Below are 26,206 nucleotides of genomic sequence, written 5' to 3'. Positions count from 1 at the left end.
AAAGTTTATGAAGTTTTGTATAAAGTTCATGTTCATGATTTTTGGTCTTGAAAGTGTATAAAAGTTGTATAGTATAAACTTGTTTAGAAGGTGGATGAACATGAAAAGTGGTTTTCTTAAAAGATCTAAAATTTTATAAAAAGTTCATGATCTTGGTTGTTAAAAAATATATAGAAGTTATTCTTGTTAAGTTGAAAAGTTGTTGATGATTTGGATAAATTGATGATGATTTTTAGACACTTGATGATTATTATGATAAAAAGGGAAAAATGATATTTTAGAGGATACCATGCCAAAATTTTCTAAAAATATAAGTTGTCATTTAACATAAACAAGAATTTACAAAGTTAAAAATGGGTTAAGTGCATTAATCTTGATTATACAAAGTTTTGATGAAAATGTAAGTTTAAGAAATTATAGTTTTCATAAATCTAAAATACATATAAATGTATATATATAGCAAATCATGTGAAAATGTGTATTTGTTTATATCATGTGTGTTATGTGTATTTAGTATAAAGATATAGTAAACTATATCTAACAAAAATACCAACTAAAAATACACCTACAAGAATATGTAAAAAAAATATGACAGTATAAATATATACACACACATACCTACAAGAATACATGAACAAATATACAAGAATATGTATATATATATACTAGTCGTTTACCCGCGCGATGCGGCGGGAAACATATCACTTAGGTTGGTGAGTTTAGGGCTATGTACAGGGCGGTTCGGTTTTGAGCCATAACCAAAACCAAGTTCATGATGCGACAGAAAACAAAGCACTTGATGGCAATTTAAAAGCGTGCATGGGAATGTATAATTCGATTGGGTCATAACTAAAATAAAAAATTATCGGCTTTGGTACTTCAAAACCAATCAAGGGGATTTAAAGGGTTTTAAAAGGGTGTAAACAAACGGAATTATGCCAAGCAAACCAAAGCACAACAACAAGCTAAAAACTAATCAAGCCAATCCATCTTGAATTGTTTTTCTTAACAAGCTAAAACCTTCGGCTCAACTTGTAAAAATCCAAGCCCGCTCATAGTCATCTCTTCTACTTTACTCTAGATATTGAAAATTGAATATATTTTGATATTAAAAAAAGAATATATTTAACTTAGAATCGAAACAACTTAAGTCCCACCAAAAAAATACCAAATGTACCATGTAGGCGATAAAACTATACGTGAATGGTATTTTTTTTCTTTTATAGCTTATTCATCCTCATTCACACTTCTTGAAAATCGACGTGGGACCATGACAACAATCATTTCAATATTTTTTTATTAATCTTCATGCGTTTTATTTATCAAGTTTTTGGGTTAAACTTTATATACAAAATGTCACACTATTCTAGGAATGTATTTTCCTAATTTCCTCGTTGGGCCCATTAAGAGCTTTGTTTATAAAAACCAAAGGCGACATAATATTACTAATCAAATACAACCCAGCAGCTCATCACTATTTCAGGTATAGTAGTCTGTGAGGGGCACAACAATCTCAGGTTGACCTATGAAATTAGTAGTTAGCAGTTATAATAGTTATAATTGGAATATACGTAAGACCGACACATATAGTTATGAGGTTCGGTTTTTCTTTGTGTTTGGTTGTTACTTTTAAGGATCAAGCAACTTACTCTGATCTAGAGGTCAACAAAAAAAACAGGTTGGGGACATAACCTATTTTTAACCCCTACCAAAACTGTTTTTAAAACCGGGTTGGACCCTAAGCAATGCGCACCAGTTAAACGAACCAACCTTTTTCATCTTATAAACCAGTTTGAGAGTTTCAAATTGAACCGACTTTAGCCGAAGCCCAATGTTGACCAAGGTTGACCAATCTTGAACTGGCTTTGGTTTGGGACCAGAAACTATTCTTCTCTATACATCTTTACCCAGATTCCCTTCCTTTCAAGCCAACATTTAAAAATATACAGATATTTAATGACCAGCGTACCATGTATACTATCATCCTTCACCAAAATATCTTTCACAAAATAACACGATTTCTATATTATATTCAAGTTTTTTAGTTAAAATTCATCCGTCATTGGTTAATTAACCTCACTCTACACCGAAATCAAACTCTTTGCATTTTTTTTCGCAATAAATTTTCATTCCAATCATCAGGGCAAATTACATAAGGATAGTAGGTAGACGAGCAACAAACTGCGCCGCCATCCCTTTCTGAATAGAAAACCCTAATCTACTAAAAACAAAGACTCGCCCCTGAGGGGTCGAAAAGTTGCTGTGGACCACACGCTGAACTCTGGACAAGAAACAATCAAAATATAGACATCAGATTTCCTTGAGAAGTAATGATTCACTTAGTGTCAAATTATTATCGAACAGTAGCTTGAGAAGCCTTCTATCAAATGTTCTAGCAGAAGTCAAAGTGTCAACCAGTCCGATAAATAATCTGTTACAAATTCACAAATTTAGAAAAAGTTACAAGAAGAAAATTAGTACTATTTTGAAACAGAAAATATATTCTAACAGAGGAGCTACCTTACCAAATGTTTTGGCTGCTTAACTGGGCCTAGTTGGGACAGGCGGATGACTTGTCACGGGAAAACCTCTCCAATATGCATAAACAAAGGCAGTCTTTAAAAAAGTGGCAAATGACCAAATTTGTCCCTCCAATATGCATATTATATATAGTATAGACACATACAATACTTCACCCATCAAATTCATAATATGGATTAGAACAGGAGAACCCTACACTTTTAAACAAATTCATAACTTCAATTTCCTACATAATGTGCATTAAAAATGCAACTTGTGTGCCTTTCATATCTTTTTTTTTTTTTTGAAAGGAAAACTTCATACACGCACAAAGCCACAAGCGGAAAACGACATTACATCACGTCTATAGGATATTTACACCAAACATTCTAATCAATACCTTTCAAACTAGACCTATGACGAACCACAAAAACGCCGCAGATTTGACAATTTCCACCACCTTGATTAGTTTACGAGAGTTGCCTTTGAAAATTCTAGCATTACGTTCATTCCATATCGACCACATTGTGGTGTAGATAATGCCTCTAAGAATGTATTTCTCCTTCTTCGTCTTCGTTTGAGTACCCGCCATCTTCAAAAGATCTTTCACTTCAAAAGCATAGATGGGACTTAAACGACACCAAGATCCCACTCGCGCCCAAATTTCATCCGAGAACACACAACCTGTGAACAAATGCGTCATAGTTTCCAAATCCTCATTACATATGGCACACGATCCATCATTAAAAGCAACCCCACATTTAAGAAGTTCCGCCTGTGTTGGGATCCGATTAATGTCTGCCCTCCACACCAAAATTTTGCACTTCAATGGCGTCAAACACTTCCATTTCATACTCGAGTTCATCGGCACCTGTGTCCTATTTTCAGCAATCATCTTCTTTGCCTTATGCACGGTATACACTCCATTTTTATCTCCTTTCCAACACCAGCGATCATGTCCCAAGCTCGGTTGATAATCATGGATGTCCGATAATAATTGAAACAACTCATTAACCTCCTCATATGTTGAAGGGCTTCTTTTCCATTCCCAGTTCAGATTTTTCGACCCATTTACAAGTTGAATCCGATCGTCGACCATGGCCCACTTCTTCTTTTCCAAATTAAACAACATTGGGTAAGTTAAGCGTAAAGGTTCTTCACGTAGCCAAGTATCTCCCCAGAAGTGAATCGAAGACCCTTCGCCAACTGTACCTACAAAAAAACTATTTAGAGTTTTACCATCACACAACTTCCTGTCCCCTATTTTGACGATTTGTTTCCAGCATCCACTAGCCGATAAAGAACATCGAAGCATGGACCACGGCCGACTTGAACCCTGACAGCCCATCACTACCCTTTTCCACAAACAATTACTCTCTTTTTTGAACCGCCACGCCCATTTAAGAAGAAGAGCGTCGTTAATATCTTGAAGTTTATTCACACCTAATCCACCCTCATCCTTCGGTCTTGTTATCACATCCCAAGCCACCCAAGGTATCTTTTTTTCTTCGTTAGACCCCACCCATAAAAAACGTCTCATAATAGCTTCGATACTATCAATAACCACAACTGGGGCTTTATAGAGAGAAAAATAATAAATCGGTAAGTTTTCAAGAACCGATTTTATAAGAATCAATCGACCCCCTATAGATAAAGTTTTCGCTTTCCATGACACAAGCCGAGACTTAACAACATCAATCACCGTGTTCCAATTATTTATACGAGACATTTTAGCTTCCACTTTAATCCCTAGATAAACAAACGGAAAAGCACCTCGTCTACACCCCAACACCTCCATCATGTTATCAACTTCATTGTCTTGGGTACCAACTCCATACAAGTTAGACTTGTGAAGGTTAATCCTGAGACCCGAGCATAAGTAAAAAACACGAAGAATCTGGGCAGTGCTCTGAAGATTCTCGCGAGACCACTCTCCTAAAATAAGAGTGTCGTCCGCGTAGAAAAGGTGGGTAATGTCGGCTTCATCATCCATAAAATTAATGCCCTTCAACTCACCAATCGCCTTAGCTTTTTTCAACATCCAAGATAAAGCTTCCATGACAATCAAGAATAAAAAAGGCGAAAGTGGATCTCCTTGACGGAGACCTTTTTCAATTTTAAATTCAAACGTCGGAGAGTCATTCACTAAAACTGCGGCCCACGAGGATATAAACTGCGGCCCACGAGGATATAAGAATACCTTTAATCCAGTCGCACCACGTCGATGGAAAACCCATTTGCTCCATAATAGATATCAAAAAATTCCAATTAACATTGTCATACACCTTCTCGAAATCTATTTTTAAGAGAAATGCCTTTCTATTCCGTTTTTTCAACCACTCCATTAATTCACTAACCACGAGAGGACCATCAAGAATAAAACGATCTGACAAGAAAGCCGATTGAGACTCGGATATCACGTTCCGTAACACCTTCTTAAGACAGTTAGCAAGGATTTTAGAAATAACCTTACTAATCATCCCAATAAGTGTAACGGGCCGATAATCTTTGAGACCCAAAGGCTTTTTAACCTTCGGGATCAAAGTAATAAAAGATGAGCCACAACCTGTATTAATAATACCTGTCGCACGGAACTCCACCAAAATCCGAAAAAAATCATCCTCTAAAAGATTCCAATACCGTTTAACAAAACGGAAGTTGAAACCATCAAGTCCCGGGGCCTTATTCGGACCACAATCAAAAACCGCATCTTTAATCTCTTGTTTAGAAAAAGCCGCGGTTAAAAAATCACAATCCCGATCCATAATACTGTTACTACCTGAGCATAATAAAGTCGGCCGAAAACAACATTCCTCTTTAAAGTGAGCTCTAAAAAATCGTAACACCTCCTTCTTAACCAAAGTCGGTTTAGAAACCCACTCCCCGTTCACTTGGAGGCCCGGAATAGCGTTCCTGGCCTTTCTACCATTCACCGTACTATGGAAGAAACCTGTATTTTCATCCCCAAGAGCCGCCCATTTCACCCGAGATTTTTGACGAATGTCACGAGATCTAAACAGCTCAATCTCTTCAAGACTCTTTTTGCACTCGGACCACACCCATAATTCAGACTCCTCTAAATCTTTCTGTTCCATTAGCCTCTCGATCTCATCTCTTTCTTTACGAAGTCTTTTTTCCTCTTCCTCTTCATTGCATTTACATGCTTTATACCACACTTTTAATCTGTTACGCAACATCTTTAGTTTATTATTAAGATTGAGATCCGAAGGACCCTCCATATTATTTCCAGTTAAAACCAAAGTAATAATCTCAACGCAGCCCGGTCTATCAAGCCAAGAATCAAAACAACAAAACGGGTTTGGTCCAAAATTGGTATCAACGAGTGACAGAATTAGGGGCGAGTGATCTGATAATTCTCTATTTAGAGCGCGAACACAAGCATTTGGCCATTTATTAAAAACATTGCAACAAACGAGCATCCGATCAATTCTACTCATCTTACACTTGCCCCTCTATCCGTCATATAAGTATACTTCATACCTTTCAAATTATATTCTCGAAGGCTCGCCTCATCAATAAAATTGTTAAAATCCCTAGCACAAACTGTATCGAACTTTGAATTTTTTCTTTCTCCCATATTTCGAACTGCATTGAAATCGCCAAAAACCAACCACCAACCTTGACCCGATTGCATAAGTTGCACAATTTTTGCCCACAGATTTCTCTTATCTTGATTGTGTTGAGGAGCATAAACATTAATAATATTAAGACGAATAGAACCATCCGTCAGCAAACCCGAAACATGAAGATAATTATCATCTTTTGCTACCATGTCTTTCACATATGTCTTGGGATCCCACATACATGCTAAACCACCCGAGTGACCATTAGAATTAACAAACTCATAGTCAAACCCCATACCTCCCCAAAAATTAGCCAACATCCCCGATTGTACATTAGTCGACATAGTTTCTTGCATACCGATAAATGACACACCGAATTCATTTTTTAGTCTTTTAATCCAAGACGCCTTCCCACTAACCCCAGTCCCCCGAATATTGATTGATAAACAATTCATGCCTTAACAGTTAGTAAACCTTCTTGAACAATCAATTGTTGTATAAGGTTATCGCAATTGTGAAGGACGGCTCCAAGCTTCTCCCCCATGTCTTTCGTAGCTTCAATCTCTAATGAATGATCACAAGGAACATCTTTATCATTCACTAAAGAATCATCAACAGCACTTGTGGACTTTGGATGAACATTCTAATCAAAAACCTCCTGGTTCTCCTCAGTCTCATTAATCTCTTCGCCACTAGCATCCAAATCTTCTTCATCCTCCAATCCCAAGAGACCGTTAAGTTCGAAAGGGTCTGATCGTTTGGGGCGTTTAACAATCTTCAAACTTTCCTGGCTACTAGAGTACGAATTACTTGGGCGCCCACTTCACTTCCTTTTTTGAATTTTTTCCTCTTGGTAACTTTGTTCTCAACCGACTGGATACTAACACTACCTTCAATAACTTGTTCAAACTGAAATGACACAGCAGGCACAAAGTGTTCGGTGTTTTCAGCCTCGATGGAAACATTGTTGTCATTCAAATCCTTAGTATCACAATGATTATTTTCCACATTAACATTCTCATCATCATTTTCCGAATCATTGTCACTCGAATTGCAATCCTCCTCGGACATCGACCCATCAGATACATGCCCTGAGCCATCTTGTTTATTTTCACAATTATGTGGTGAATTGATTTCCACAAAATCCGGGATCCATTCGCCTAATTCCTCCATAACCCACACGCGAAATTTCCTATCCTTCCAATTCAAAACAATATCCTCCGACACCGTTTTCCCATCGCCCAACAAAATTCCAACATATTCATAGGATAAATCAAGGTCCGATTCAGATCTATCAGCATGATGAACCACCTTACCGAATAAACTTCCAACCTCATCAATGACTTCGTTCATTAATAAACGTAACGGAATTCCTTGAACTTTAAGCCATGCTAACCTCTCAAACCCAAAAGCTTGTCCTTCCCATATACTAACCATAGAAAACTTGTCAACCATCAAAACAGCAACATCTCGAAACACAGCAGCGTTCTCCGGAATATCAAAAGTTAGCATTACATCTAAACCTCCCAAATATTGAATTTTTTCTAGAAACGGGCAAATCTCACTAACTGTAACCTTAATGTTCTTCAAAGCGTTAACATCAACCATTCTTGCAATTACAGCTCTCCCATGCACCCCATAAAACGCGTTGACATTACTATCAATATTGATCGATTTACCAACAAGCATATCTTTAAAAGAACGTTCACCTGTACTAAACGATGATGCACCACCATTCCTGTTATCTTCAAAGGCCTGACGATTGTTAGTAATATTAGGAACCTGTTTCTTTTTTACCGGATCTTTATTACTAATCTCTCCGTCTTCCATAACAAACCGAGCGACACTAAACCACAGTTTATAATCCCCCATGCGAATGTTACGAAGGTTCTTCAATAGATCGTCCTTGTCTTTAACATCAAGCATCGAAATAAAACCAAATCTGTTACCTCCTTTATCCCTCTTTCTTGCAATATAAAGATCGAAAATATGTCCGTGCACACGAACTTCAGCAGCCAAATCAGAACCACTACTTCTTTCCGGGAGATTGGTGACGAAGAATTTGGTAATCCGACGTTGAATGTTTTCCGGGATTGGAGTCCGGCGGCGGTTCTCCATCTAGGGTTTTTCAAAAACGTATATATTTTTAATTGCCTTTCATATCTGTTCCAGCTGGGTCAGTTTCATCTTGTTTAATAATTGTGAAAATTTTCAAAACACTAAACAAAACAATTCTGAAACATGAGTAATATTTGGTGCCTTTGTACAAATTTAAACTAAAGTTACAAAGCTTCCAATAAACATACTAAATAGTAACAACATAATTTATTATTGTTTAGTGAAATAAGCATAAAAATGTAAGCCAGATTCAGTATTAAACCCATAAAAATAGCCACCATTAATGACAGCATATGAGTGAAAGAGAGAGAGACTCACAAGTAATGCCTTCCCCTTCTTCTATAAATCTCTGATGAGAAAATAAGCAGCTTGCTTGCAGAGCTCTAGAAGATCCCAGCCAGTATAACCTTCACATAATGCAGCTATGTAGTCTAGATGAATGCCTTCCTTTACTCTCTCACCTTTCAAAATCACCAAATGCTAGCCCTTTCTTTGCAGTCGGATATCCCGATCTCAAATGCTTGTGGAATTCGTCAAAAATATTGCTTTATCAAGCTCTACATAAACAACAAATTCACACTTTTAACCAAAAAGCTATATGCCTAAAGGGATACCAAGGACTGCAATTGCCTAAAAACTAAAATTTAACACAAAATTCAGGGCTTTAAAGCATTTCCTTTATACTCTTTAATATCTACATAAATTAATGTTCATTCAAATGAAAATTAAGCACATAATTTACTGCCAACAACAATCAAGGACAAATAGAACCCCACCATTACCATGATATCATCCTTTCTATGTAAAAACTTAAAAAAAAATATTGAACTCTAATGATGCTGTCAGATTAACCACCAAAACATTATCAGTTGCGGGAAACGAAGATATCCGGTGAGGAATTAGATCAGAATCGGAGTAATAAACTCAGATAGTTGAAACTTACCTTGGATGGTTTCGATATGGTCAGTAAAGAGACATGCATCTGTAAATGGGTGGATGTGGAACAAGTTTTCTTCTATGCATTCATCAATAATGGAATCCTGCATGCCGTCGTTCACATAGACATTTCATCAAACACCATGACTACAATAACCTCACAACAAAATTACATTGATTCCAGCCAAAATCACCATTAAATCTTGAAATTATGGAAGACATATATCCCTTAAAACCAAATTAATCATGCGATTTGAGTAAGAAATTGATCAAGCACACATTCTTGGAACCCTAATTTCAAGAGCGATTTTAAATGATTCTAAAACCAAACAGATATTAGTGTATTCAACTATTTTTTATGAACATCAAATAATCAAGCCTGACTTCTCTAAAATTTGCAAACATGAGCATGAAAATAGAATTACCAATCAATTCAAAGGCGAAAAGCTTACCTGTGAAAAGACTTAATCAAAAGAAAATAAAGCAATACAACCAAGAATTTTATCAACTTCAGAAAATAGGTGTAAAATCGACAGTTGGACCCAGATCTCTGCATTCCTGCTCTTCAATCACTGTCCTCTTAGGTTTTTGTCAAATAAATCAACACAGATGTATAAACTGCTAACGGCAATGTTATTAGAAAGGGATAAATAAGAAAACAGTTCTTGAAGGGAAAAAAGGTGCGATCAACGGTACCAAATACCTGAAAACGGAGAAAAAATTGACGTTAATGAACACACGCCAACAAGAAACAAAGAGATGAGCAACGCGGTATATACGATGGGTTTAGGTCAACTTACATGACCTGTTTAAAAAACAGGTAGGATTCAGGTTTACACGTAATAGAAATAGGTCGAATTTGGTCCTACAACATTTAGTTACAGTAGATCCCACATCTGCTTATGAATATATCATGAAGAAATGACACGGATTTAAGCCTTATAAGAGTTCGTTTTGTGTGTATTTAGCGGATAAAGTAAACATAACAGGGTCGAATTATGCCAACCAGAAGAGAAATAAACAGGTTTGGGTCAGGCTTAAATGGATTTCGGAAGTAAAAATGAGTTGACACATCTAGCTAACAAGTGTAACTAACGGGTCGGGTTCAAGTTGAAATCTGCAAGAATCTAACAACATGCAACTCAGATTAATCTAAATTATGCATATTCGGTTTAGTCTTAAACTCTTAATTTTAGGGTGAATTCAGTCCGAGTAAACCCAAAATGTGAAACATTTAAGCCTAAAAGTATACATATTCAGTCTTGAACGGACCCAACCCGAAAAGACCAAGACCGAGCCAGTTACCTACCATATATTGGTTTGATCTTCGGTTTTAAGCAGCTAGGTATGTAATGATTTGGTTTCTTCATATCACAGAGCATTGTTATCGGTCTCTTTTGCACCTGTTCCTTTACCATTGACTGCAACAAGCTCTGTATCAAATTAAAGTGTGGTCTCGCCTGTTTAAAAAAGGTCATTAGTACATTTACAATTGTACAAGTTCATAACCGCCATGGTATTGAATGTTTCATAGTATTTTCATAACACGAACAAGAAAAGCACAAAAGAGGAGCAAAAGATTACCTGGAATAGTAGGCGGTGAACCCTAGATCTTCAACTTACGCATCTCCACAACGCACGTTCCCAGTAGTCCATGGCCCATCCTAAAACATTTAAATTCATCAAATTCTAACAAAATCGAGTTCTGTATCAAAATCCCACAAATAAAAGGCTTTATGAATGCATTTAATAAAGGCAAGCACGAATTAAGAAAAAGCATCAGGCTTCTTTTTTTTTTTTTTTTTTTTGGTTTTCTAACAAAACCACTGTTTTCTTTTTAGCCTTTTTAATAATAAATAAACTAACCAGCAAATGAAATAAAAACAATATAAATAATCCCTGTAAAAAGCTTCAACCTGGTATGACTATAGATTTAGGGTTTTCATCAAAAACATATGATTAAAAGCAATTTGAGCTAGATAGGGTAATTAATCAAAAAATCAACAGGGATATAAAAATAAGTAACAAAAACTATATTTTACTTACTTTTTACCTGTTTATACATTATTATTAAGATGAAGCATGAGCAGAGGAAGTGGACGATGAGAATCTTGTTGGTTTACAGCCCTTCTCTTTCTGTAATTTATCCATCACACCAGATGATTCAATCTTTATCTCTGAAATCAAGAAACCCTAAACAATATCAAGAACCAAGAAAAAAAAAGGGAGATGAAAAAAACCTAGGTAAAGAATACTCGCATGAAGATCTGTGCTGAAAACCTGTTTTAAGCATCAACCTTCAAAGAGATATAAGGAACCTGCGTCTAGGGCTATGTCGCTCCGTTCTCCTCTACATGCGTCTGCATGAGGGAAGGTGTACAGAACGGTGGTCGGCCCTCCTCCACAGCAGTGACTTATGGTGGATCGCGATGAGAGATCAAATCCAAATCCAAATCCAGATCTAGATCTTTGACGGACAGGGAGAGAGAGTGTGTGTGTTTTAAAGTTTGAATTGAGGTAGGGATGAAGCTGGGAGTGATGATTATGCTCTGTAAATGAAAATGAAAAAAAGAGAAAAGAGGGGTGTATGGGGAATTGTGAGTGAGCGGGAATTCAAATATTAAACGAAAATTTTGGCCGCCCAAAAATTGAGTGACCAAAAGGGTATTATCGGAACTTTTGATATTCATGTGCTTAAAAGGCTTGTACATTATGCATTAATGGTGTTTTAAGGAAATTTTAATGACTTTAAGAAGTCCTTTGGATATGCTTATTAATATAGTATAGACATATATCCATGGCAATGATATTGGACAAACTGGACAAACGGACAAGTGTAAGTATACATACATACATACATACATACATATATATATATATATATATATATATATAGGGGAAGGTTCATTTGAGAAGAAATTTAACTTGAGAAGAAAAAGAAGAAAGGGCAAAATGGTAAAACATTAAATAGTTTATAACTCCTCCCATTAATTATGTTATCTCTCATTAATAAATGAAAAAAACATTTTATCCTACACATTTCAAAATTTATTCTACATATGTCTTACACTTACTGAAATTTACCTTACGCATATCTAAATTTATCATACATATTTAAAAATTTATCTTACGCATACTAAAATTTATCCTACACATGTCGAAAATTGTCCTTCACCCTAAATTATTTTATCTTGAAAGAGTATATTTAAAATGGGAGTTCCAAGTCTAATAAGTTAGCTAATTAATTACAATTAGAAATTTACATATATGCCCTTATTAATAACATTAAATACACATATTAAATGAACTAAAATGGAGCATTTCTATTGGTTTAAAACTTATTCTTTTTATTCTTACAAATTTTTTCTTCTCATTTGAACCTTCCACTATATATATATATATATATATATATATATATATATATATATATATATATATATTGAATGGAAAATATACAATATCGAGACTCGATAAAAATGTATAAAATTTCGGATAGATTAAAAATATATTTTTGCCAAAGTATAAGAAATATGTATGTTACAAATCGATCTGAAATATATATTATTTTTAAGAAACACCAAAGATATATTTCACATGAAATATAATTCTAAAAAACTAACAAAATACCAAATGTGGAAATATTCCAAGAAATACAAGTATACATGTATAAATATACGTATAGATACATGCCTATGTATAACATAACACACTTAGTAAAATACAAAATTACAAGTATTATACATGTACATACGTATATTTACAAATACGACACAAGTACCTATGAAATAAGAATACATATACTTGGATACACGTATACATAACAAATGCACGACTTGGTCAAGTATGCAAGCAAGTACACATAAATGTATATCCATATATATACACACACAAAGACAATGTTAAAAATATAATATTTTTAACAAAGTATCAAAATTGGAAAATATATGTAATTAGGGATATATATATATATATAGTGGAAGGTTCAAATGAAAAGAAAAATTTTGTAAAAATAAAAAGAATAAGTTTTAAACCAATAGAAATGCTTCATTTTAGTTCATTTAATATGTGTATCTTTTGTTATTAATAAGGGCATATAGGTAAATTTCTAATTGTAATTAATTAGCTAACTTATTAAACTTGTAACTCCCATTTTAAATATACTCTTTCAAGATAAAATAATTTAGGGTGAAGGACAGTTTTCGACATGTGTAGGATAAATTTTAGTATGTGTAGAATAAATTTTTAAATGTGTATGATAAATTTATATATGCGTAGGGTAAATTTCGGTAGGTGTAAGATATACGTAGGATAAATTTTGAAATGTGTAGGATAAAATGTTTTTTTTGCTTTATTAATAAAAGATAACATAATTAATGGGAGGAGTTATAAATTATTTAATGTTTTACCATTATGCCCTTTCTTATTTTTCTTCTCACATTAAATTTCTTCTCAAATGAACCTTCCCATATATATATATATAATATTTATATATATACTTGAACATAATCAAAGATCCATTGGAACAAGATTATATGAAACAAGAATATATTTTTGGATAATAAAAATATATTAGTTTCACTAAACAGAGCAATCGTGTAAGACACAACGTCATACAAGGGGCTAGGCCCTAGAAATACACAAACAAAGCATACAAATGTATATAGATACATTACCCCATAATCATACTGATAATCGACCAACACAAGTCTAAACAAACAAGGATTTTCAAACAAACTAAACAAGATCAAGTCTTGACAAGGTTCATGATGAAAGAAACAAGATCAAGTCTTAACAAGGTTCATGATGAAAGACTTGTACATGAACAAACAATTAGACCTAAGTATCTTATCGAAATTAGTACACTTGTAGGTCAGATACAAACAAGGGACAAACGTGATTGCTAGCAAGTGCACGAACGCAAACAGTGAATTCATGTCCCCTCTTTTAAATATATCTTTTTTTTCAAAATTAGGGGAGATACATGTTACAAAATGGTATGATAAGATAGGGAGTGAAATCACTTAGATCATGTGTGTATAAGTAGAAAAACACGAGTAGCCATTAATCACAATACAGACCGAGAAACAAAAGAGGTAGATCTATTGAGTATGGGCGAGCTCCACTCCTGGAATATGAGACCCTGTTGGAGTGCTTTTGTGTCCTAAGTCGGGGTATCACTATACACTTAGTGGCCTGGTAATGACAGAGACATCATCTAGGTTTGGTTGCTTACTTATGTCGGCACTTATATTAATGTATTAGCTACATATTAATTGATCCACGAATTTTATAGACGCTATGCATACCGGTTTTCAATATAAATCTATTCAAATGTTTTAAAGATTCATTTTTGACAAAACAAAACACATGAATTCACCAACATATTTGTTGACTTTTTACTTAACATGTATTTCAGGCAAGTAAGGTTTGCATGGTTGGAAACCAAGGAAACATGAAACAATACCACTTTTGGAGGGTTTGCCTCTTATATATCGCCTTCATGCAGGGATATAGAAGCCAAAACCTTGATTTACAAAAACTATATTTTGTTAAAAGTCATTTTGTGAACTTAATACTTTTGGATGTGTTGTAAAGAATATACTTAAATCTTGTGTCGTGATTTCATATAACACTGGCAATGGTATCATGGTTTATTTTTATCATGTAGAATATTTACACTATCGAATGCAATGAGAACCTTTCATGATCACACGCATACGCTTTCGCTACGAGAAGATGTGACAGAATTATCCAGTTATCCACTGTCATAAAGAGATATACACCTACAGAAGCATCTGCTAAGCTTTCTGGTGAAACAAATAGAAAAATGATTTACACCAAATAATAACTCGAAGATTGTTGGAAATTTGGTGAAAATAGCATTTTTCACAAATATAGGAAAATGATTTTTTCCTATTTTGGACTAGAAATATATATAAGAAACCGAGGTTTCTTTATATATTTATTTGTGGGTTTGTGTTCTATGTTGGAAGAGCTTCGCAACGAACTAAACCATGTCCAAAACGGAGCTAAGATGAATGAGATATCGATGCTCAAAGTTTGGTGTTTGAAACATTGAATGCTGAAACAAAAGGAAAAGTGGCATGAAGGCATGCGGTTGTGCGCATGGAGCATGGGCCCTGATGTGACGTGCGCGGCGCACCAGAGTGAACCAATACGGCGCGACTGTGTGGCGTGCTCGTATAGGCTCACAGGTGACGTGGCGCACGCGCGCATGGACCTGAGTCAGTATGGCGCATGCGCGCATGGCAGTGACCCAAAATGGCGCACGCACGCATGAGCGTGCAGGCCAGCGCGCACAAGGGTATGCGCGCACCAGTGTGTCTTACGCGCGCACGCGCAGAAGCTTCCAGCATTTAATGATGAAGCAGTTTCAGTTCAGCATTCGAAACTGACGTGCCAACGGTTTTGACTGAGAATTAAATGGCGTATTAAATTGCATTGAAGACGTTTAATGCAATTTAAACCTCTCCTTTAATTCCTTTTGACTGTTTCGAATCAGAGGCTGTATAAATACAGCCTCATAGTCACTGCAGAGATACACCAGCAACTACACAGCATATGCAACTTTCTCCCTACATACTTCTAATCTTCTTCCTGCAATTTTCAAGGTAGCCTTCGGGTTCTGAGCCAGTTCCGGCAGTACTTCTAGTCCGGCTGTTGTACACTGGGAAACAAAACGAGTACTCCTGTGAGACTAGGAATTTGTTTCAAGGGAAGCGTGTTGAACACGTGCCTCAGCCATTCTGTTTCATCTCATTTCTTGTATTTCAGTTTATTCAGTTGTAATTGTAATAGTTTTTCAGCTTTCTTTATTTCTGTATTGTAATTCATAAATAAAATTTGTTTTATTTTTGTTTAATTATGCGAACGGTTCTTACAATCTTAAAACAAATTTTAAAACACCGTTCGTGTAATCAAAACCATTCTGCTTGTGATTCAAACCAGTTTTGTTTCACTAAGTTTATGTTTTAAAAACAGATTTTTTTTCTGTTTTCATCTTCAAAGGAACGACTTTGGTTGAAAACAGTTTTGGTTACCTTCAGATTCTGTCCTAAAATTGCTAAAAACTTTCTGCCTTGGTCTTCAAAGTTGGACTTAGAAGCCAAACAGTAAGTTCTAAAAATTATAAATTTGCTGTTTTTTGGTCTTCAAAGTTGGACTTAGAAGCCTCAACAGTAAATTTGTGGTAAAATTAAAATTTAATTGTTTACTTCTGTTTTAGTTGGGTAAAACAGAAATTTTGGACTAAAACTTTAAATTTTAATTTTTCAGAATGTCGACCGAAAACGTCAACGTTAACAACAATACGAATGTTGTGACGGGAACCCCCTTGAACGCCACCACTGTGGGAGCATCCACAATGGCCAATCACGCTGAACGACCCGAGAAATTCTCGGGTCGACACTTCAAGAGGTGGCAGCATAAGATGTTCTTCTACCTGACCACCATGAACCTTGTGAGATTCTTAACTGAAACCGCTCCCCAACCTGTGGAAGGGGAGACCGACGCACAAAGACGGTGCGCGGAAGATGTGTGGAAGCATTTGGATTTCATATGTCGAGGCAATGTGTTAAACGGGCTTTCGGATGCATTGTATAATGTGTACTACAATGTCAAGACTCCCAAATATTTATGGGATGCCTTGGACAAGAAGTACAAAACTGAGGATGCTGGCACAAAGAAATTTGTGGTAGCCCGTTTCTTGGAATTCAAAATGGTTGATTCTAAAACAGTTATGAATCAAGTCCAAGAATTGCAAATTATACTACATGACATCCTCGCGGAAGTTATGACACTTAGCGAGACATTCCAAGTGGCAGCGATGATTGAGAAGTTACCCCTGGTTGGGTGGATTTTAAGAATTATCTTAAACACAAACGAAAGGAGATGACTATAGAGGATCTTATTGTTCGTCTTTGGATTGAAGAGGACAATAGAATTGCCCAAAAAGGCCTTGCGCAAACTTCTGCTAGCGCAATTTGGTTGTCTTAGCCAGCCGATTATTATCACTAATTTAGGAATAGATTGTTGTGTTAGTTAGAGATAATCTTTTGTATTATTTGTATATATCCTTTCCTTTATTCTTGGTTGTATGATTCCCTATATATAGGGCCCTTGTTTATCAATAATATTCATTCAACATTATCAACCATAACTGCTTGTATGGTATCAGAGCCATAATCCGCTTCTGATTGCCTTCTTGCCCTCCGTTTTTTTTTTCGTCTAAAACCCTAACCGGATTCGTTCGGTCTCGTCACCATGCCGCCAAAAGAAGACACCGCTGAACCATCGACCAAACCCAACTCCCTCCACCCCGCATACTCTGTATCGAACATTCAATCCAAGATCCGTAATTTGGACGGATCGAAGGTCACTTATACAGCCTGGGTCAAACTGTTTCGCCTTCATGCCGTCACGTATAAGGTGTCAAAACCACATCGATGATTCAGCCGCTCCAGCCACTACATCACCCGAGTATGATGAATGGAAAGAACTGGATGCATTGGTTCTTCAGTGGATCTACAGCACCGCTTCGAATGATCTTCTGAAACGGCTCATGGATACGACTGTAGCCAGAGCGGCGTGGACCAAGCTCGAAAAGATTTTCTTGAGCGATAAAAAGGCTCGTGCTGCAGCGCTCGAGACGAAGTTTTACAATCTTACTCTCACATCTTGCTCCTCGGTTGACGACTATTGTCAACAGCTGTCCAATTTAGAAAGCTAATTGGTTGACGTTGATCAGCCTGTCTCAGAATCCAGACTTGTTCTTCAGCTGGTTCGCGGCCTTCCGGCCGAGTATAATACTACTGCATCTAGGGATGTTCAAAACCGGATATCCGAAAATTCGGATATCCGAAATTTTTGGATACCTGATTTCACTATCCGAATCCGTATCCGAATTTTCGGATATCCGAAATTCGGATATCCGAAATATCCGAAAATTTCGGATATCCGATCGGATAGTGAATCGGATATCCGAATATCCAATTGTCATTGCAGAAATACACCAGCAACTACACAGCATATGCGACTTTCTCCCTACATACTTCTGATCTTTTTCCTGCAATTTTCAAGGTAGCCTTCGGATTGTGAGCCATTTCCGGCAGTACTTCTGATCTGGCTGTTGTACCCTGGGAAACAAAACGAGTACTCCTGGGAAACTCAGAATTTGTTTTAAGGGAAGCGTGTTGAACACGTGCCTCAGCCATTCTGTTTCATCTCATTTCTTGTATTTCGGTTTATTCAGTTGTAATTGTAATAGTTTTTCAGCTTTCTTAATTTCTGTATTGTAATTGTTAAATAAAATTTGTTTTATTTTTGTTTAATTACGCGAACGGTTCTTACAAAGATCACACTCACATAGTAACTAACTCACTCAATATCTCTAATCTTTCAAATTCAAACCTCATTAATGTCATGCATGTGTCATTTTAGGGTTAGGGGAAGGATTTTGGGGAACAAGGTTTGCGATGAAAGGGGTTGTGTTTTGCAGACACTTAAAAAGGAGATGATACTTTTCATTGTGCTTTTTGTCACTTATGGGTATTGTGGTCATTTGATACTTTTAAATTGTGTTTTTTTATCACTTATGGGTATTATGGTCATTTAACCTTTTCAGAAATGGTCACCTAACGAATGTTTCCAAGAAGGATGTTATTGATTAACATGGACCGGAATGGTTGAAATTGGCAAACATGGTCTGTTTGTGAGATCTTGTGTAAATCACAGGGACAAAAATTGTATTTAACTCTATAATTTATATATCAGTTAAAATATATTTAAATATTTAACAAAAATTATCATTTACATTTGTTTATAAAAAGTAACATTATATAAAAAAACACCAATACATTAAATTAAATAAAAACAATAACATAATTTCAAAAAATAGGATAAAAACACTTAAAGATATTATTCGCAAATTGTTTGTTTCACTTCCATGGCTATTTCACACTCTCATTCAAACAAATTATCAAATTAGTTTTCAAATATATCATATCCATCATCCTTTGCTTCTCTTTTCTCTGAAAGTTCATGATATGGTTCGTAAACGAACATTAATTATGTGTTTAACCTCGTTTTAACGTGCAAAATCCGTAAAACAAAGTCATAATTGTGTGAACGTGTCGTAAATATAAATCGTTAAGCTTTATTACGAACTTGACGACAATCGGACAGAATTTCATCACAATCAGACTCCTTTCTTAGCCATGCTCTCGAGATCAGTTCCGGTGAGTTATGTGAGAGTCATCTATGAAGCGCATGACTCAAAGCTATTTATAGACTTGAAATCTTGAGCATAGGAGTTCCAAAGCACAAGAGTCATGCGCACTTTGAATCCCACGCATGAGGCCTACGTAATAAGACATGCGCAAGACTTGTTTGACTTCTTAATCTTATAACATGCATTATGTATATCATGTCTTGAATGCCCCATGCATGCATATCACTTTTGTTTTTGGTAGCTTGTTATCATAAGAAGTGCATATGGTGATGTGTTGTCACCAACTCAACAAAACATAATGAACCTTCCTAATCACTCATTACTTTCTAACAAGCCGTAACCTATTAACGAAACTCTAGCGAAACCTCTGTCCGGATTCACACACTTACATACTCAACACTTTACACGTTACGAACATGAGATTTCTACGCTATGGACATACTACACTAACAGTTTCATCACAAGTTTCATCTCCGTTAGATAATTGAACCGCTTCAATGAGGTCGTCATGTTTTCTATGTTGTCTGATGATGAGGCTCTTTTGCCTTTGTTATCCCTTCTGGTCGCTTGTACTGGTTCCTCTTGGCTTCCAAAGCATTATCAGTTAACTTAAGGTTTAATGGACACCAACCATCCGTAGCTTAACTAGTAGTTTCGTCGTTGGAAAATCACGGGTTGACCTCTTTAATGATTGCCTCATTAATGGGACGTTTGTCCATTTGGTGAAGGCGTGAAGAAGCTCCCAAATCAGCATCATAGCAAACGGGGTCTTCATGTCTACCAAATATTCAGCACACGTGTCTTGGAAAACCAGGCCCGGCCATAGAGTGCGCAGGCGTGCCACCGAATAGGACCCAAAAACTTTTAGGGCCCATAATTTTTTTTTCGTTTTGTTTATATATAAAATATATGTAGTCCCAGTTAAACCAAGAAACTTGTTGTAGTATGATTGGTACCGCGCTTCCCATTTGGTACACAAGTCTCTGGTTCGAGACAGGCTATCTATGTTTTTTTTTTTTTGAAAAAAAACTTTCATTCAAAACCCCAAAACGGTCCTCAAAGCAAGGACCGAGGCACAACCCAACTTACATCATGTACAACGGGGACCGACACCAATCTTTCCACACTAAATTATTACATTTAGACCTATTCTTTAACCATAAAAAGGAAAGGGACTTCACATTCGCAACTCTATCCCCAATATACGCCGTCTTCCCATTAAACACCGACTCATTTCTAGCTTTCCACAAAACCCACATCGTCACGATCATCACACCATGCACAATGTTCCTTCTCATCTTACCACCCGTAACCTTTTTGTACACTTGCAACAAATTGTTAACCTCAAACGCATAGATCGGCTCCACACCACACCATCTCCCAATACGCTCCGAAACATTAGTCGCTATAAGAAAATCGGAAAGGACATGTATAGACGTCTCCTCACAATAATCACACTAAACACACGTCGTAGGAATATGCACACCTCTTTTCACCAATTCTACCTTAGTCGGCAAACGATTCATCTCCGCGCGCCAAGCCATAATAATACACTTTAACGGCACCCATGAAACCCATTTTATCACAAAAAAAAATTGCCGTAATCTTCTCCCTTTCGCATCAAATTCCTAACCGACTGAACCAAGAAAATGTTGTCATTCTCCCCAACCCACACCCATTTATCTTCCGAGCTCGACATCTGCATGTCTTCAAGACTGATACAAAGCTGTGACCATTGCTGGAAGTCTTCGGCCGATTGCAACAAAGGAATCCAATCTGCATCGAAATGTAGTTGGTCATCCACAATCTTCACCCGCTCCGACACAAAGCATGTTTTATTATTTTCCAATCTGAATAAATTTGGCCATCTATGTTTTAAGGCACAATCTCCCATCCAAACATCTAGCCAAAACCGCACAGAGTTCCCATTTCCTAGCTTCGCCCTTATAAGAGTATGGAGAAAAACGTCGTTCGCTTTTAAAGAACCTCCCACTTTCACAATCGTCTTCCAACAACCCACACCATTTTTATTAACCGGAAGAACATCCCATCTATTACTGTTTTTATGGCACGCATTCACCACCCGACGCCACAAACTATCCTTATCCGCCCTATACCTCCAAACCCATTTAAAAAGGAGCGCTTCGTTTATCTCTTTCAACCTCTTGATCCCTAACCCCCCAAGTTTTTAGGAGTGGTAACTCTACTCCACTTCACCCAATGAATTTTGTTATTGTCACTTATTCCCGACCATAAGAATTTCTTCATTAACCGTTCAAGATAATCTATTATTTTCCCAGGGGCTTTATACAACGAAAAATAATAAATAGGAATGCTTTCGAGGACCGCCTTAATAAGAATGACCCGACCACCAATCGATAGAAGCTTTGCTTTCCACAAAGCTAACCTCGCCTCAAACACTTCAACCACCTTCTTCCAATTACAACATCTATTCATATTCGCACCAACCCTAATCCCCAAATAATCGAAAGGAAAATCCCCTCGTTTACAACCCAAAACCAAAGTCGTTTATTATTATTATTATTATAAAAACAAACTTTTATTACTGGATTTATGAGCCAAAAACATTAAAACCTAACTGTTTTTGCCAATCAAATTTAAAAGCACAACTATTTTAGTGTGTAAAACTTGGCTCAAATCAATAAAAAGAAATACATAATGAGTTAATGAATGGGGCCCAAATTTTTAATCTTGCAGAGGGCCATTTTTTTTTTAATTTTCAGAGACGGTCCTGTGGAAAATATTCTTGTCGTTAGTACCAGTTTGTTAGCTAGTGCTTCGTCTATCGTAGTTTGTTAATATCCCTCCATTTTTATGAAATACAATCGGGTATCCCATGTGTTCAAAAATTTTGTCACGAAAGTGTTCCCAAATTCTTATAGCCTGTTTAGTTAGTTCCTAAAAACTAAAAGATTAATATAAATAAACACGCTTAAATATTAAAATAGACAATGCTAAAAAAAGATATATATAACTAACATTGTTATCGATTTCTGGATCCTCGGACAAGTTACTCCGAGTCTTAGCTAATGTGTATTCGTCATCTCGGGTCCATCTCTCACTTTTACGAATAGTTCCTTCTGGTACAGAAGTTGTGGCATCCTTCTTTTAATGTGACCATTTTTTCGGTTTTGGTTGTGATTCGAGTTATGTTTCCGGGATATATTCGGGTGTGTGTGGAGATGATTGAGATATTTGGAAAGGATTGAAGTTGGGGAGAGTTTGGTTCCAACTTGCAAAAGTTGGCATTGGTTGAGTTGGGTTGTGTTTTGTTCCAACGTGGGTCAGTAGCATACGTTCGGGTCAAAGAGGTTTGTTTTAACTTGGTCCAGATTGTTTAGGTTCCCAACATCATATGGATAAATTATTGTAAATGAGACAGTTGTAATAAAATAAGAATTTTGAGATTTTTAGAAGAAAAATGTTGTGTAAAAATTTTGAGTATTTGTTAATATTTATAGAGTAAAACGGAAATGATTTTTATATTAATAACGTTTTTTAAATGCCGCCAAATATCAAATTTGACCATTTTTCTCGTGGCCACAATCACGTCATCAGCCCCACGCCCCTCCATTGCCCTATGTAGGGCGATGTGCAACACCCACAAAGGTTGACTTGCCACGCCCCATGCAGTGACGAAGCATGAGATTTCCGACGGGGGGTCGAAAACGTAGATACCAAAAATTTCTATAAAACTGGGGGGTCGAAAACGTATATACCCAAAATTTTCTATACGAAAACTACATACTCTCCACTACTGAGCGAAAAGTTCGGAGAGTCGGCCGCCCCCTCCTGCCCCCACAAAGCTACGCCCTTGGCCCCACGCCAAAGCCTTCCACTAGGCATATATAGTCTCATAATTAATAGAAGGGATGCTTAAGCATGTAACTCTCGAGACTTGAGATTGACCCCGTATTGAATAAAATGATTTAGCATTTTTCCAAAGTTACATATCTACTGCTTTCAACCGTTCTCACACGTTTTTTTATTAGTAAATATTTAGTTTTCCCTGTTAACGATAAAACATAACCAGAATCTACTTATCCGGAAATTGGGCCAATCTACTTATTCGGAAATTGGTCCAAATTTCCAACTGAACTGGAAGTACAAGTATAAAATATTTTTTAGTTGTAAGTAGAAAGCTAAAGGCTTGATTGTTTACTTCAACAGTTCAACCCACTTGTAAGTTGTAAAATCATCTATTAGGTAATGGGCCAAATCGTTCTCGGATCAAATCAGGTCATCACATAAAACAAGTCAAATGGGCTCGGGTTGTCTAATTAAATTTTATCATTCAATTTCTTATTTATTAATTAAATATTAAAGATTACTTTAGAATTCGTATATTTAGACCAAACCCAATACAATACATTTGAAGAAAGAGATTTTATATTATTTTTATTCGAACAATTAATATTAATGATTTACAGAACTAAGAAAAAATAAAAATAAAATTAAAACAAAAGTAGTCGATAAATGTTAATGCGCATACATTTGTCTTGCCTTACTGGATGAAATGGCTATATGACATCAATAAACTTAACATCAACAATTGCATCTCATAAAATTGTTTTCTCAAATTATAATGTTAAAACATGAAAAGCTTTAATACGTTCCAGATTACTAAACAGTGTGTAAATTATTTAAAAACTCTTTATATAAGTTTTTTTTTCCATGACTTTTTTCTCCTAAGTTAAGTGAGCTTTTACGTATTAATTGCCCTTCTTACCATTTGATTTGTAGATAAATCAAACTCCAATCACCATATGTACATTTCACATGTTTGAACTTAATTATTTTTAAGTTAATTTTACATCATTCAACTACGTGATTTTTTATTCATTAATCACAATCACAATATGATTTTGAGCCGGGCCTACTTTAAAAGTGGACAAGTTGAGATAATACAACTTATAAAAAGCCTCATTCCAAGAATTTTAGCTTTGAAATGATAAGTTGGCATAAAAGAGGGCTTGGATCTTGAACATGGCTTCTAATTAAGCTAGATCAATGTTATATATAAAAATTATTATGTAAAAATGTATATAATACAACAAATAATAATTATACTAGTAGCAGGCTCGCTTAAGCCCACAAGCCTGCTCGAACTTCAAATAAGAAAAAAAAAATTATAAGAATAACAAAAAAAATTTCAACCAATAAGAATACTTTATTTTACTTCATTTAATATTTTCATTTAATTTTAATGTAAGGGTATTTTTGTAAACTTACCTAAATCATTAATTTTTAGTCTTCCTATTTAATAACTTATTTTTGAAATATATATTATTTCAAAAAAAAATAGAGTGTAGGACAAAAATTACTAGGTGTATGGGATAAATTACGAGTTATGTAGGATAAATTTAAATATGTGTAGGATAAATTTCGAAATGTCTATGATACCTTTTTATGTGTGTAGGCAAAGAAATATTAGCGTAGAGAATGATACTTTTTATGACTAATTAATTAATTAAAGATAATAATAAATGAGATAAAGAAAACTACTTAATATTTTTTACAATTATTCTCGGAAAATTGGTTTTTAATAAACCAACCTTTGTCCCGTTGGTAAATAATAATCTTATCTATGTAACTGGTATACAATAATCCTACCTATCAACATGTTGGTACTCAATGAACTTCCGTTAATTTTTTTTAACTGAACTTAGTTTTTTAAGTTTTATTTATTACACAAACAGTCCCTGTAGTTGTAATTTACTAGTTTTAACTATTTTAAAACTAGTAAATTACAGTCCCTTGAGGTTTTTTTGTTTTATAAAATAGTTAAAACTAGTAAATTACAACTACATAGACTTTTTGTGTAATAAATAAAACTTAAAAATTAACTTTAGTTAAAAAACATTAACGGAAGTTCATTGAGTACCAACATGTTGATAGGTAGGATTATTGTATACCAATTAAATAGGTAAAATTATTATTTACCAACGGGACAAAGGTTGGTTTATTAAAAACCAATTTTCCATTATTCTCTTTGTTCTGTTTTCTTCTCAATTAAATTTTCTTCCCAAATAAGCATCCTCTATATAAAACTTATTATGTAAATTTGTATATAATATAACAAATAATAATTATACGAGTAGCAGGCTCACTTAGGCCCACAAGCCTGCTCGAACTTGATAACTAAAGCTCGGGCTCGGACTTGTTTATTAAACGAGCTTCTGGAGCGATCAGCTTTTAACAAGTCGATCACGAATAGCTCAAAAGTGGTTTGGCTTATTTACACCCCTAGAAGAAGTTTGTTTAACGAATTGAACTGACCCAGATTCGATGATGGTTTGAAGCCTATGATCCGAACCGGGTCTTCTAATTTATCTTCTTAGATAACCAAAACCAACAGTATGTTTACTTATCAATGGCAAATCATAAAAGCAACCCTACAACACGAGCAGACAGGAATGAAAATACCGTTTAAAAGAAGAGACCAAATACATTTATTTACTTTTGTTAAACTTTCCACTAATAATAATTATAAACCATAAACAATAATTTACTACTCCACTTGCTTTTTGGTCCTTACTTTCCACCACCAAGTAAAGGGATCCGATACTAATCCATATTGATTATTTTAATAATTATTATAAACTAACAAGATTAATAAACTAATATTAATTCTAAAAAACCACAAAATCTTGCCACTCACCACTAGAAATCCATGCCCACTTGCAACATAAATAGTTGGTGACAATCCCAATCTCTCTACTCTTTTAAATCAACACCCTTTCAACTTGTTAATTTCTATTTCTTCGAATCATAAAAT

At 35.4% G+C, this 26,206-nt stretch overlaps 2 protein-coding genes across 4 annotated transcripts; both read right to left on the bottom strand.

The window, feature by feature from the left end:
• Positions 1-2,812: 2,812 nt before the first annotated feature.
• LOC118486274 lies at positions 2,813-10,874 on the bottom strand. Of its 3 annotated transcripts, XR_004878198.1 has the most exons (5): positions 10,743-10,874; positions 10,468-10,618; positions 9,611-9,861; positions 8,541-8,779; positions 8,256-8,276 (listed from the first exon to the last, which is right to left on the bottom strand). XR_004878198.1 is itself a non-coding variant. In XM_035982592.1 (4 exons), the coding sequence occupies exon 4, from the start codon at positions 8,220-8,222 to the stop codon at positions 6,882-6,884; it is 1,341 nt and encodes a 446-aa protein (XP_035838485.1). In that variant the 5' UTR covers positions 8,223-8,779; positions 9,611-9,861; positions 10,468-10,618; positions 10,743-10,874; the 3' UTR covers positions 2,813-6,881. The 3 variants fall into 3 exon arrangements, 2 of the variants coding, with proteins under 2 accessions (XP_035838485.1, XP_035838486.1); XM_035982592.1 differs by having other exon boundaries at positions 2,813-8,779; XM_035982593.1 differs by lacking the exons at positions 9,611-9,861; positions 10,468-10,618; positions 10,743-10,874 and adding an exon at positions 9,166-9,595 and having other exon boundaries at positions 2,813-8,779.
• LOC110942598 lies at positions 5,975-6,559 on the bottom strand. Its single transcript, XM_022184374.1, has one exon. It carries the CDS (start codon positions 6,557-6,559, stop codon positions 5,975-5,977), a length of 585 nt encoding a protein of 194 aa, XP_022040066.1.
• Positions 10,875-26,206: the final 15,332 nt, after the last annotated feature.

Source organism: Helianthus annuus, chromosome 14 (assembly GCF_002127325.2).
Source record: "Helianthus annuus cultivar XRQ/B chromosome 14, HanXRQr2.0-SUNRISE, whole genome shotgun sequence".
Classification (NCBI taxonomy): domain Eukaryota; kingdom Viridiplantae; phylum Streptophyta; class Magnoliopsida; order Asterales; family Asteraceae; genus Helianthus; species Helianthus annuus.
This window is presented reverse-complemented; position numbering and strand designations above follow the sequence as displayed.

Bases quoted from the DNA above. Each gene is read 5' to 3' on its own strand.
- LOC110942598 (XM_022184374.1), bottom strand. From the start codon at position 6,559: ATGAATTGTTTATCAATCAATATTCGGGGGACTGGGGTTAGTGGGAAG.
- LOC118486274 (XM_035982592.1), bottom strand. From the start codon at position 8,222: ATGGAGAACCGCCGCCGGACTCCAATCCCGGAAAACATTCAACGTCGG.